Raw genomic sequence first — 15,497 nt, forward strand, 5'->3', positions numbered from 1 at the left:
GTAGCTAATTAAGCTATGAAGAAACTAAGATGGTCTTCCAGTTTCACTCAGGTGAATTTATTAACCTTGGAAAAATGCTCCAAAATATCACTGTTCTTGTAACACTATGAGACACAATAAAAATATATTTTCTTTACCTTCTGCTTTCTCCTTTCCTGCTTGATCAGAACCCTGGTCCTGAAAAGGGAAGCAGGATTATTTTACAATGATTAAATAAATGGTCTCTAAAACAACTGCCATTTTATCTGAATTGAAGTCTTGGAATTAGAATCTAAAAGTAGCAATAATTATTTTCTGAGAAGAAACTATAAAAATGCTCTCAAATTATTTATAAAATATATACTGTTTCACAAAATTTTCCTGGATAAAAAACCCAAGAACTAATAAAACAGACTCTAGACCTATGGTGAATAATTAAGCATAAAATAAATCAGTTATAAAAATCAAGATAAGCAGAGAAATCAGTGCATTGGAAAGAATATATCACTGAAACACTCTTATCTGATAGCAATATTCTAGGTCAACACTGCTATTTTCTTTGCCTTTCCTTGTAATTCAATATTCTACTAAAATTAGCACAGAATAGAGAGAAGATAAAAATCTATATAGGATCTAACAAAATGTTAAATTTATTATTAGAGCAACTTCAGTTACATTAGCTACGTGTATCTGAAACCTCAGAACTTCTTTAAAACACTGCTAGTCATTATGGATGTGCTTCAGACCACATAACCTTCATGCCAAAAACTGCACTGAATCCCAATGATAATGCAGCATTTAAGAGTTATAAAATATTTGCTCTATTAATAATAGTGAAATGCTATAAAACATTTATTGATAATATAAGCAAATACAATGTATCTTTTGGACATACATGAATTATGGTCTCAAATTCAATATTTAAGAATTATAAATAAAATAACATAATATATTCTAGTTATATGATATTATACAATAACATGACAATAAAATTGTTAATAATGAGTACCATATATCTTGCATCATTCTAGATACTCCAGAGTCTTTATATGTAAAAACTCATTTAATCTTCATAGCAACTCTATAAGGTAAGTTCTATTTTTACTCCCACTTTACTGGTGAAGAAACTAGACACAGAGAGGTTAATTAATTTGTCCAAGGTCACACTGCTAATAAGTGATAGAGCCAGAATTCAAATTCAAGAATTCTAGCTTGGAAATTTTAAATCAGTGCCTTCTACTTCCTTCTAAGCATGCTAACTGTGAATAAACAGAGCTGTTCATTTTTCCAAATGATTTTCATAAACTACATGAAGGACAGTTCTGAATATCCCTAGACTCTGCTGCTTACTGAACTTATTATTTACATATTTCCCAACAGATGTCTTAAATTGATCACTTTGAGGTCACTGAAAAATAAATCCAATCTATCATGCTCCATGCTGCATCATAAGTATACTGCTGGCATTCAAACTTTAGGAATAAAAGGAAATAAATTACATTTCATTAACTCATCAAATGCTAAGGCTAGAATGGACCTTTCAGATTAGTTTATTCTCCATCACTTCAAAACTTAAAACACTATGGCACAGAAAATGAAGTGACTTTTCAAAGTTCAGAAATATAAGAAGATGCTGTAATAAAACTTAACAATCCAGATTATAAAGAGAAAATATAAACATCAATTTTATAAGTAGTTCCACATTGTAAAGATCAATATAATTAGGGATAAGTTAAAAACTAAATATAGTCTTCTTATGTACAAAACAATTGAACTTATTCCAGCCTGATTTTCCATTATCCAGGACATTATCTTATGGCTTTTACTAAATTCTATGTACTAGATAATCCCCATTTCTATTTGCCTAAGAAAAAATTAATTAGGAATTCAAGACCAATTGCTAGATCAGCCTACTATCACTAAACTACAATGAAGGTAAAAATGGATCCTGATGTATAAGTCAAAGGTAATTTTTTAAACATTTTAGACTATTATTAAGGCAACAATGTTACTCTAAGCAGTACTCTATGTCTAAATGTTTTACTGAATACAGTCACTTTCAACTACCTACATTAAAAAAAGAATATCAGTTAGGATTCATAGTTACAAGAAAGGAAAGCATCTTTGGTTAATTTAAATAGAAAATAAATTAAAAGGAAGTTGGATAACCAGTAGATCTGCCAAAGGGCTGAGGAAGCATGTTTGGCAATTGGCAGGAACAAGGAAGACTAAGCAGCTGTGGTGTCACAGTCAATATTACACCATGATTAGTCTCAAAAGGATACCACTGCTAGCACTTGTGAACACTGGACACCACTGACTGCAGCATTTCTACTCCTAAACAATGAGCAACCACCTCTTCTGGCATCTTCTAGCGTTACTAACCCTGAAAATTCAATCCTGTTGCAGCTCCTGCAGCTGCCTACTAGAATAGGCACCCTGCAGGCCTTATTTCTTTGGGCTACTAACTTGATTCATCTTTGCATGAAATGTTCCTTTGGTATCTCTGATTTCATGCAAAGATGAGCTCGATAAAGGACAGAAATGGTATGGACCTAACAGAAGCAGAAGATATTAAGAAGAGATGGCAAGAATACACAGAAGAACTGTACAAAAAAGATCTTCACGACCCAGATAATCACGATGGTGTGATCACTGACCTAGAGCCAGACATCCTGGAACGTGAAGTCAAGTGGGCCTTAGAAAGCATCACTACGAACAAAGCTAGTGGAGGTGATGGAATTCCAGTTGAGCTATTCCAAATCCTGAAAGATGATGCTGTGAAAGCGCTGCACTCAATATGCCAGCAAATTTGGAAAACTCAGCAGTGGCCACAGGACTGGAAAAGGTCCGTTTTCATTCCAATCCCAAAGAAAGGTATTGCCAAAGAATGCTCAAACTGCCGCACAATTGCACTCATCTCACACACTAGTAAAGTAATGCTCAAAATTCTCCAAGCCAGGCTTCAGCAATATGTGAATCATGAACTTCCTGATGTTCAAGCTGGTTTTAGAAAAGGCAGAGGAACCAGAGATCAAATTGCCAACATCTGCTGGATCATATAAAAAGCAAGAGAGTTCCAGAAAAACATCTATTTCTGCTTTATTGACTATGCCAAAGCCTTTGACTGTGTGGATCACAATAAACTGTGGAAAATTCTGAAAGAGATGGGAATACCAGACCACCTGATCTGCCTCTTGAGAAATTTGTATGCAGGTCAGGAAGCAACAGTTAGAACTGGACATGGAACAAGAGACTGGTTCCAAATAGGAAAAGGAGTACGTCAAGGCTGTATATTGTCACCCTGTTTATTCAACTTATATGCAGAGTACATCATGAGAAATGCTGGAGTGGAAGAGACACAAACTGGAATCAAGATTGCCGGGAGAAATATCAATAACCTCAGATATGCAGGATGATACCACCCTTATGGCAGAAAGTGAAGAGGAACTAAAAAGCCTCTTGATGAAAGTGAAAGTGGAGAGTGAAAAAGTTGGCTTAAAGCTCAATATTCAGAAAACGAAGATCATGGCATCCAGTCCCACCACTTCATGGGAAATAGATGGGGAAACAGTGGAAACAGTGTCAGACTTTATTTTTCTGGGCTCCAAAAGCACTGCAGATGGTGACTGCAGCCATGAAATTAAAAGACGCTTACTCCTTGGAAGAAAAGTTATGACCAACCTAGATGGCATATTCAAAAGCAGAGGCATTATTTTGCCAACAAAGGTCCGTCTAGTCAAGGCTATGGTTTTTCCTGTGGTCATGTATGTATGTGAGAGTTGGACCATGAAGAAGGCTGAGCACCGAAGAATTGATGCTTTTGAACTGTGGTGTTGGAGAAGACTCTTCAAAGTCCCTTGGACTGCAAAAAGATCCAACCAGTCCATTCTGAAGGAGATCAGCCCTGGGATTTCTTTGGAAGGAATGACGCTAAAGCTGAACTCCAGTACTTTGGCCACCTCATGCAATGAGTTGACTCATTGGAAAAGACTCTGATGCTGGGAGGGATTGGGGGCAGGAGAAGGGGACGACAGAGGATGAGATGGCTGGATGGCATCACTGACTCGATGGACGTGAGTCTCGGTGAACTCCGGGAGTTGGTGATGGACAGGGAGGCCTGGCGTGCTGCGATTCATGGGGTCGCAAAGAGTCGGACATGTCTGAGCGACTGATCTGATCTGATCTGAACTTGATTCAAGGTAAAAGATAAGTGCATTAGTCTGAGCTTAGATCATATGCCAATTCACTAGTAGCAAAACAGGCTGAAAGAGGTATGATTTTTTTTTTTTCTCTTCTAGATTGTACAGAGGTAAGTAGGCTGTGCTGTGTGTGCATGCTAAGTCACTTCAGTTGTGTCTGACTCTTTGCGACCCTATGGACCGTAGCCTGTCAGACTACTCTGTTCTTGGGATTCCCCAGGCAAGAATACTGAGGTAGGCTGTGCCTATTATCAAATTCATAAGGTGAGAAACACCTCAGAAGTAGACAAGCTCAGATACTGGGCTGTCAAAGATTGTGAACAAACATTTGTTCACCAAAGAGGAAAAAAAAGTGAAAGAGAGTGGCTCAGTTGTGTTCGACTCTTTGTGACCCCATGGACTATGCAGTCCATGGAATTCTCCAGGCCAAAATACTGGAGTGGGTGGAGCCATCTTTCTCCAGGGGATCTTCCCAACCCAGGGGTTGAACCCAGGTCTTCCGCATTGCAGGTGGATTCTTTACCAGCTGAGCCACCAAGGAAGCCCAAGAATATTGGAGTGGGAAGCCTATCCCTTTTCCAGCGGATCTTCTCGATCCAGGAATTGAACCAGGGTCTCCTGCATTGCAGGCAGACTCTTTACCAGCTGAGCTACCAGAGAAGCCCCATTAAAGAGATGTACAGTTAAAATAGTTAACAATCCAAAAGTGATTTTTTAATTTGGCTACATCAGGTATGTATTTGTATGTATGTCCTTATATGTGTGCATGTTGGGAAGGTTCTCCTTCTCTCTCTCTATATATATACATATTCCTAACAGTTGCTTCTAATGGTTTCACTTAGATTAACATTAAAATAAGACAACAAAGTTGTTTCTATCTCCCAAGGGTTAACCAAGATTGCCTCAGACAGAAAAAAAAATTTCATCTGCCCTTCTAGGTTCTTCTGACTGGTCTAAGAATTAAGTTGACATGAGACACATTAACAGGAGAAAGCCAAACAAAAGTTTAATAACATGTATGCATGAAAGTGGTGGTTTAGTCACTCAGTCATGTCTGACGCTTTGCAACCCTGTGGACTGTAGCCTGCCAGGCTACTCTGTCCATGGGGATTTTCCAGGCAAGAATACGGGAGTGGGTTGCCATTTCCTTCTCCAGGTGAATTTCCAGACCTAGAGATCGAACCCTGGTCTCCCATACTGCAGGCATTCTCCTGCATTGCAGGCAGATTCCTTACTGACTAAGCCACCAGGGACCCAGAGAAGTCCCTCCAAGTTAGTTAGTCATGTCTGACTCTTTGCAACCCCATGGACTATAACCCACCAGGCTCTTCTGTCCATGGAATTTTTCTGGCCAAGAATACTGGAGTGGGTTGCCATTTCCTTCTCCATACATGAAAGAGACCAAGGAAAACTGAGTAATTAACCAAAATGGCTAAGGTCTTCACCTTAAATACCATCTTCACCTAAAGACAAAAAAGGATATTGGGAATAGTGGTTTGGGACTCCACAGGGGAGAAAGGCAATTCATATGGAAATGGAAAAGCAAATGTTTGGTACATAAATGTTTGATGGGCCACACAGACAATGGGACACAGATTGGAATCTGATCTGCAGGCCCTGCCAGGTTTCCCACACCACACCCAGTCCATATTTGCAGATACCTCTGATGACAGCTCTGTTCTGAGAACAGACCTCTTATATGAAATATTTGCCTATCTTATATCTGACAAGGAATCAATATCTAAAATATGTAAGGAGCTAGGAATTCATATTACTCCATAACAAAAATGCAAATTACCAAATTTAAAAATTGGCAAGGACCTAAATAGACATTTTTCCAAAAAAAGACATACAAATGGCCAACAGGTACATGAAAATGTGCTCAACGTAACTATCAGGAAAATGCAGATTAAAACCACAATGATTTATCATCACATACCAGTTAGGATTACTTTTATCAGAAAGAAAAAAGATAAATGCTAGGAGTACTTCCCTGGTGGTCTGCTGGCTAAGACTCCTATTCCCAATGCAGGGACCCTGGGTTCAATCTCTGGTCAGGTAAACAGATCCCACATGCATCAACTAAGAGTTTGCATGCTGCAACTCAAGATGCTGAATGCTGCAGTGAAGATCAAAGATCCTGAGGCAGGGTACAGCCAAATAAATAAATATATAAATAAATGTCTTTTTAAAGAGAAAGAAATGCTTGGAAGTGGAAAAGAGGGAACCCCTGTATACTGTTGCTAGCAATGTAAATGGAAAACTGGAGAAGGCAACGGCAACCCACTCCAGTACTCTTGCCTGGAAAATCCCATGGACAGAGGCGCCTGGTAGGCTGCAGTCCATGCGGTTGCAAAGAGTCGGACACAACTGAGCAACTTCACTTTCACTTTTCACTTTCATACATTGGAGAAGGAAATGGCAACCCACTCCAGTGTTCTTGCCTGGAGAATCCCAGGGTCGGGGGAGCCTGGTAGGCTGCCGTCTATGGGGTCTCACAGAGTCGGACACGACTGAAGCAACTGGCAGCAGCAGCAGCTATGGAACACAGAATGGAATTTCCTCAAGAAATTAAAAACACAGCTACCACATACATGATTCAGCAATCCCACTTCTGGGTATGTATGCAAGAGAAATCAATATCTCAAAGACACAGTTCTAGTCACATGTTCATAGCAGCATTATTCCATAGCCAAGATATAAAAACAATCTAAGCATTCATCAACCATAGTTAGAGATGACTAGATCAAGAAAATGCAGTACATTTCCATATACACAATGGAATGTCAATGAGGTTTTAAAATGAATGAAATCAGGGACTTTCTTGGCAGTCCAGTGGTTAAGATTATGTGCTTCCAATGTAAATGGTGGAGAACTAAGATCCCACATGTGGTATGATATGGCCAAAAAACTTTGAAAAAAAAAGGTGTTTAACAAAATGAAATTATGTCATTTGCAATAATATGGATGAACTTGGAGGGCATTATCATAAGCAAAATAATCCAGGCAGAGAACAACAAATATCATATGGTAACAGTCATATACAGAATCTAAAAAGAAAAAAAAAATCAAACTCAGATTCGGAGAATAGAAAAATGTTTCCTGAACTGTGGGGAAATAGGGAGGGAAAGCTCTGTAAAAAAGGATACAAATTTTCAGTTACAAGATGACTGAGGTCTGAGGATCAAATGTATAATATGGTAACTGCAGTAGATTATGTTGTATTGTATAATTGATATTTGCTAGGAGAGGAGAACTTAAATGTTCTCACCAAAAAATAAATCTGTGAGGTGATGACATAGTAATTAATTTGATGAGAGGAATACTTTCACAATATACACATATATCAAATCATCATGTTGTACACTTTAAATGCCTTGTATTTTTACTTGTTAATTATACCTCAATAAAGCTTGAGAGAAATAAAGTAAGATAGCAATCTTACTGTGTTTTCCAATATCCCTAAATAATAGCGGAAATGATGGATTTCATATCTGACAAAGAAGAAAGATGTCCACATAATTAAAACAGCTTGCCATTTTAAAAATATGAATCCTCAGAAGTCATCTGCTTAGTTTTGCTGTTGTCCAGTCAATAAACCATGTCTGACTCTGCGACCCCATGGATGTCAGTGCACCAGGCTTCTCTGTCCTTCACTATCTCCTGGAGTTCGTGCAAATGCATGTCAATTGAGCTGATGATGCCATCCAACCATTTCATTCTCTGTTGCCCTCTTCTCCTGCTGCCCTCAATCTTTCCCAGCATCAGCATCATTTCCAGTAAGTTGGCTCTTTGCATCAGGTGGCCAAAGTATTGGAGCTTCAGCTTCAGGATCAATCCTTCCAGTGAATATTCAGGGTTGATTTCCTTTAGGATTGGCTGGTTTGATCTCCTTGCAGTCCAAGGGACTCTCAAGAGTCTTCTCCAGTACCACATATCGAAAGCATAGATTCTTCAGCACTCAACCTTCTTTATGGTCCAACTCTGACATCTGCATGACTTCTGGAAAGACCATAGTTTTGCCTATATGGACCTTTGCTGGCAAAGTGATAGAACTGCTTTTTAATATGCCATCTACGATTGTCATAGTTTTCCTTCCAAGGAGCAAGTGTCTGCTAATTTCATGGCTGCAGTCACCATCCACAATGATTTTGGAGCCCAAAGGAATAAAAATGTGTCATTGTTTCCACTTTTTTCATTACTATTTGCCATGAAGTGATGGGACCAGATGCCATGATATTAATTTTTTGAATGTTGAGTTTTAAGTGAGTTTTTACACTCTCCTCTTTCACCCTAACCAAGAGGCTCCTTAGTTCCTCTTTGCTTTCTGCCATTAGGGTGGTATCATTTGCATATCCAAGATTGTGGATACTGCTCCCAGAAATCTTGATTCCAGCTTGAAATTCATCCAGCCCAGCATGTGGCATGATGTACTCTGTATAGAAGTTAAATAAGTAGGGTGACAATATACAGCCTTGACTTACTCCTTTCCAAATTTTGAACCAGTCCATTAATCCACGTCTGGTTCTAACTGTTGTTTCTTGACCTGCATACTAGTTTCACAGGAAACAGGTAAGGGAATTCTGGTATTCCCATCTCTTTTATTGTAAAGTAATCAGCCTCCAATTAAAATAAATAAATTTAAATTAAAAAAAAAAAGAATTTTTCATAGTTTGCTGTGATCCATACAAAGGTTTTTTCATAGTCAATGAAGCAAAAGTAGATGTTGTCCTGGAACTTCTTTGCTATCGCTATAATTCAACAAATGTTGGCAATTTGATCTCTGGCTCCTCAGTGTTTTCTAAACCCAGCTTGTACATCTGAAATTTCTCAGTTCACATACTGCCTAGTTTGACTACAGTGATATTAAATATGTAACTAAAAACCGTGATTATATTTTAAAGTCTCATCAAGTTTATGTAAATATTCTCCAGTATATTTTACTACAAAGTACACTAAAACACAGCACTGATTCTTAGGAATACTTAGGAGCATGACTTCCATAGCCTGTCCATCATTCAGATTTCCACCTTGTTTTCCATCCCTTCACTTCATATATTCTAACACCCAACTAAATTAAAATATACGTTTCTCTTTTTCACATATAGATACTTCTCTCACCATATTTTTGTATTCAAAATTTTTAATACTTTATGGCTTCATTCAAATGACAGTTTTGTCATGAAATTTATATGTACTTTACATAAAATAACTTTAAGAGTATTTCTAATATTGTCTTGAAATTTTAACTGCCAGAGAACTGGGAGTGGTAAAGTGGAAATGAGGCTCATTCTTTTAACAATTATTATGCTATTTAGGAAAATGGATTTTTAAAAACACATACTGCAACTATATCTTTCAATAAAAGTTTTAATGAACACTATTAGTTGCCATTATAGCACATAATAAAAAGAAAATCAGTAGGTCATAACGTCTTCATAAAACACTACAAGTTATTAATTCTAAGAAGCAGGAAGATAGATATGTTACATTATTTTTGTTAATAAAAAAACTAGAACAGGTGTAAAGAGGTTAATGGAGGGAAAGTGGGGAAGGAAGGGAATAAAAGTAAAGGAGCAAGTGAGGGAGGGGCAGAGAGAGACAGAAAGAACTATGCTGAGTACAGAAATATATCAGGGCATTCTGTCCCTTGCTAGTCTTTCTAATAAGAAAATATTTAAAGCAAAATGTTAAAGAAATATTTTCTTTGGGGAAAAAAGATACAAAGGCAATAAAGTTGTCAAAGAAATATAAAACACAATACTAATGTACATTTTACATAGATATGTAGGAGATACTGAAACAATTGGTTTGGCCAAAATGTTCCTTCTTTGTTAACCCACTTGAACTTTTTGGCCAACCCAATACATTAGGGGTTTAAAATTATAGGTGTCATATGCCTTAATTATCAGTTAGTCTTGAATTATTCTTTTTTGTTTCTTTTGTTTGTTAATTTGCTTATTTTTTTAGTGCCATGTGCCAAGCAAAAAAAATTGTTTCCAGTTTGTTAAAATCATATAATAATACCTTTAAGTGTGATTAAAAGTGAAAAATATCAATAAAATTAATAGAGTAATAACTAACAAATGAAAGATAATATTTTATGGCTCATGTTATACTTAAATTAAAATTAACTTAAAACATCAAAATCTAGCACTGTTAGCTAGCAGACTTATTAAGATTCAGGACAGTAACTAGCCTAGAAAAAGTACTTACATTGGCTTTCCTTAAAACTAAAGCCAGTCTACCTGATGTGTTAGGAATACTAATGATATATTTTAGAATATTATAATTTTAAATAAATTCTTCTCTTATAATACCAGAAAAAGAGTTTTTAGATGTGTAAATGCTACAAAAGGCAAAGATTTATAAAAAATTTGGCAAATCAATATGGCAGAAACATTTCTATTAATAATGTTCAGAATACAAAGCCTCATTAAAATAAGTTCTTAAATACTTAATTCTTAAGAGTAGTTTCACACAGAAAACAATTTTTATAGTTACAGGCTGTAATGATAAACATGAGCAGCCATCTCTTGAATCACACAGTGGAAGAGATTTTAGAATGTGAATGATACCCCAACATAGGTGTATATGTCAGGATATTCACAACAAATTTTTAAAAACATTATTTTCAAAAATTTTAATTCACTAAAACATTCAACAGCTGACATTATTTCATTCCATTCAGGGAATATTTTGAGTAAAGATTTCCAACTGTTTTTGAACAAAATGTCATCAAAATTTAGAGGACATGCTTAGAAAAATGTTCAATAACAATGCAGGACAAACAGACTGATTTATAAAGCAATTCTTTTTGGCTGTTCAGTCACTCACATGTGTCTGACTCTTTGCGACCCCATGGACTGCAGCATGCCTGGCTTCCCTGTCCCTCACCATCTCCTGGAGCTTGCTCAGACTCATGTCCACTGAGTCAGTGATGCCATCCAACCACACCATAAGGACTTAAATGCTTGTAAAATTCAATTAATGAAAGGCAGCAAAGACAGAAAGCTTATAATGACATGCGGAAGTATTTCTTTGTATTCAACATTAGTATTGTCTCAAGAACTTTGTAATTCAGATACATTAACTGTGCATCTATAAAATTATTTGAAATTTTGATAACTTCAGTTTTTCTGTTTGATAAAATATCAAGCCTCTTTGGATGACCTATGAAATATCTGTAAACTACAACCAATTCCATGTATATTTTGGTTATATACGATACATAATTTAGTAAGAATCCTGTTTTACCCATAATACCATGATCCACCAAATCTGTGTTCATATTATCTTTGTAGATATAATTTTATCTTTAATGTTCTGCAGTTCCATGTATCAAATTACTGTCTGAAACTATAATCTCCTTATAATAACTAACTACTAAATCTGAAAGTAAATCCTAAGTTTTTTCAGTAGACTTGTGTCTTCAGATTGTTCTGTGGTCAATGATAAAGCCATGAGAAGTGATAAATGCTGGCACACACCATGTACACAAGTTACAGATTCATATCAACTTTAATGAAAAACAAAATGTTAGAACTTAATTTATCATTAAGCATTAGTTTTTCCTTATTTAAGCTCCATGCTGCCAAAAAGTTCACAAAAGTTTTACCAAAAAAATAACAAAAGAAAGTAATTATTGACAGAAGCACTATAGCAACGACATTTCAACTACCCTTTGTATGTTCTCTGACAGGTCTGACGAGCCTCTGTTCCTTGTAGATATTTCATTGATACCTAATCTAAAATCTTCCACATTTCTTATTGGTCCCAACCCCAGGCATGGTGGCTGTACAAATCTCTCCAACCTTAGCATCAATGGTACAACTAGCTATTAAAACAGCGGCCAGCTGGGATTGTTGTTGTATTAGTCACTAAGTTGTGTCCAACTCCTTTGCAACCCATGGACTGTAGCCCACCAAGTTCCTCTATTCATGGGATTTCCCAGGTAAGAATACTGAAGTGGGTTGCCATTTCCTTCTCCAACGGAACTTCCTGAGCCGGGAATAAAACCCATGTCTCCTGCATTGGCAAGTAGATTCTTTGCCACTGAGCCACCTTGCCCGCCAGCACGCATAGCAGCACTTAATACTTCGCCTACTCCAACAAGTTAGGTGTTGTGAGCCACTCATATCCCAGCACACTTTATTTAACAGCACATGCTGATAAATATCAACAAAGTCCTACTGTACAGCACAGGGAATTATATTCAATATTCTTGTAATAAACCACAAAGAATATTAAAAATAGTATGTGTATATATATGTGTAACTGAATCACTTTGCTCATACCAGAATCTAATACAACATTGTAAAGCATCTATACTTCATTTGAAAGTAAAAATAAAGGACTTCCCTGGTGGTCCAGTGGTTAAGTATCCACCTGCAGGGGACATGGGTTCGATCCCTGATCCTAGAAGATTCCACTTGCCATGGGGCAACTAAGCCTGTGTGCCACCACTATTGAGACTGCCCCTTAGAGCCTGTGAGCCACAACTATTGAAGCCTTCATGCCTAGAGCCCATGCTCCACAAGAGAAGCCACTGCAATGAGAAACCTATGCACCACTAGAGAACAGCTTCTGCTTTCTACAACTAGAGATTGAAAACTCAGTGCAACCAAAAATAAAATAAATAAAATTTAAAAATTTTACAAAAAGAATAAAAATAACCCCCCCACACACCCCCAAACCCCTCCAAGACAAAAGCTGAACTGGACATGCTACTAGGGCTACAAGCATAAACCATGACTGTCCCAAGCAACTGAGATGACCTTCACTGCATGGTGGTGGTGTAGTCGCTAAGTCATGTCTGACTCTTATGACCCCATGGACTGCAGCCCACCAGGAACCTCTGTCCATGGGATTTTTCAGGCAAGAATACTGAAGTGGGTTGCCATTTCCTTCTCCAGAGGATCTTTCTGATCCAAGGATCAAACCCTGGTCTCCTGAATTGCAAGTGGATTCTTTACCAACTGAGATACCAGGGAAGCCCTGTTCACTGTATATTTAAGTATTATCCCATTTAACAGATGAATAAAGAGATGTAGAGACACGGAGAAGGCAATGGCAACCCACTCCAGTACTCTTGCCTGGAAAATCCCATGGACAGAGGAACCTGGTAGGCTACAGTCCATGGGGTCGCTAAGAGTCGGGCATAACTGAGCAACTTCACTTTCACTTTTTAGTTTCATGTATTGGAGAAGGAAATGGCACCCACTCCAGTATTCTTGCCTGGAGAATCCCAGGGACAGAGGAGCCTAGTGGGCTGCCGTCTATGGGGTCGCACAGAGTCGGACACGGCTGAAGCGACTTAGCAGCAGCAGCAGCAGCAGAGACACAGAGGCTAATTTCCTGTAAAGAGAATTTACCATAAAGCTTAAGTTTCAGGGCACTTCACTTGAATATCCACGCACCTTTCAAGTCCTATATATAATTTTGTAATCACAATTTTGAATTTTTTTACATAAAGTGGGCTCCTTACAACCTAGATCTGCCCTTGTACAGACAGGTTTAATAAAGAGCCCAAATTCACATAGCCTGCAATACCCAAAAGGAGTTAGCACTAGTACCAATTTCATTTAGAGAATATATAGTCATATCAGAAAATGAAAAAATAGTATTCGTTGTTTTTAGTTCCCCAAGCACAATTCTAACTGGTATATCTTGGGAGTCTTGCTGTATTCCAACCGACACACTACTAACACCACAAGTCATCATAAAATGCCACTTTCATTATATTACTTCTGAATTTGAATGAGTCGTCAATAACTAACAGATCAAATTTCAACTTTTCACTCTGTCTTTCATCAAGCAGACACCACACACATTTTTAAATATTTAAATGTATAATCTTATCTCAAATTACTTATGTAGTATTTATTTTCTTGTTGTCTTTTTCCATATGAAGTTTCACTTTTGTTTCTAATTTGCCAAATCCTATCTAAAACTATCCTATGTTTTACTATTATTCACAGTATCTATTTTTTAAATTACTTATTTTAGCCTCTGATCTTAAACATTTTCAAGCTTAATGGCATGTCATATTTCCCCCTCCCAATAAACTATCAACTATAGTATAAACTATTAAATCTATCATTGACTAAATTTCAATTATTTTGTATGCCCACCTGGCACAACACCTGATGCATAGTATTAAGCAAATGTTTTGCACAATTGAACGTTTTAGGCCTACATTTAGAACAGCAAACCTCTCCATCATCTAAATATAAATAAGATTTTATACGTGTCTTTCTTATAACACTGGTTACATTCTTTAATCTAAGTTATAAAAAGTTGATCTCATTCTGAATTGCATATTGTGGCCCAAACTGGTTACATCTTTATATTCTACCTCCTTCTCTTCTGTCCTACCACCTTGATTTCTGAGGCAGCTATGAATTTGGTGAAAGAAGTCACCGGTCAATAAACAAGGAAAATAAAAGAATATTTTCTAAATTTAAAGAATGAGCACTTATACCTGACTTATCTCAAATTTACACATTAACCTGAGTAGACAAATACAGGGTCTCAGTGGTGACTTATAAAAAAATACAAAACAAAAATTAGAGTTCTAGGTCAAAAATTCCCAAATAAGTAAAAAAAATTTCAATTGGTAACAGTGACAAATTACTAATATTTTTATTTCCTCTGGAGAAGACTGGAAAGGGCACTTTATAATAAAAAAAAGTAAGAGAAATATAATTTTAGGACAGTCTATTAAATTGAAAAATCTGACATTATCACTGATTACCAAGTTTCAGGGACAGTAGATTGGGAACTGCTATCAGAGATGTATAAATTAGTTTCAACTTAGATAAAATATCTTCACCCTAAATGAGACTTTGCTTGAAATGAAATGTTATGACATTTTACAAAGATGTCCAAGCCATAACACTAAAGAAAACACAATTAGTTTAAAAAGGAATATAAGGGAACCTTACTTCTTTCACAGCCCTTTCCCTAACAACAAAAGACATGTTATGTATAACTAACTGGTAGAGCACTAAAGTGAAAAGCAGCAAAAAGTCAAATGCCAAGTTTATTTTATGCCAAGGAAAACTGTAAAGACCTTTGCAACTGTAAAGATCCTCCTATTTAGATGATTCTGCAATTAAACTTAATATATATCAGGTTCCTATAATATACAAGATACTCTGCTTCAATTTAATGCATGCAATCAAGTTGCTATGACCAAAACAAACTTGCTATAGCCTGCTTCATTCACTCCCTTGACAAAAAGGTATAGGTCCCTTAAGTGTTTTTCTGTCTTTATACAGACCCCCTTACTATCTGTTAAATAATTCTTCCAAG

At 36.7% G+C, this 15,497-nt stretch overlaps 1 protein-coding gene across 6 annotated transcripts in view; it reads right to left on the reverse strand.

The window, feature by feature from the left end:
• REDIC1 (regulator of DNA class I crossover intermediates 1) overlaps positions 1–15,497 on the reverse strand; it is an 84,166-nt gene that overhangs the window by 65,602 nt on the left and 3,067 nt on the right. For all 6 annotated transcript variants that reach the window (XR_015163770.1, XM_086399928.1, XM_086399926.1 and 3 more), the window contains exon 2: positions 138–177. Coding sequence is in view for 3 of the 6 variants with exons in the window: in XM_086399928.1 (XP_086256054.1) it covers positions 138–177 (40 nt within the window). In the remaining 3 variants the exon portion in view is untranslated. The remainder of the gene's footprint in view (positions 1–137; positions 178–15,497) is intronic.

The sequence above is a fragment of the Bos grunniens genome, chromosome 5, assembly GCF_055505025.1.
Source record: "Bos grunniens cultivar Pamir isolate PY7600 chromosome 5, Bosgru_T2T1.0, whole genome shotgun sequence".
Classification (NCBI taxonomy): domain Eukaryota; kingdom Metazoa; phylum Chordata; class Mammalia; order Artiodactyla; family Bovidae; genus Bos; species Bos grunniens.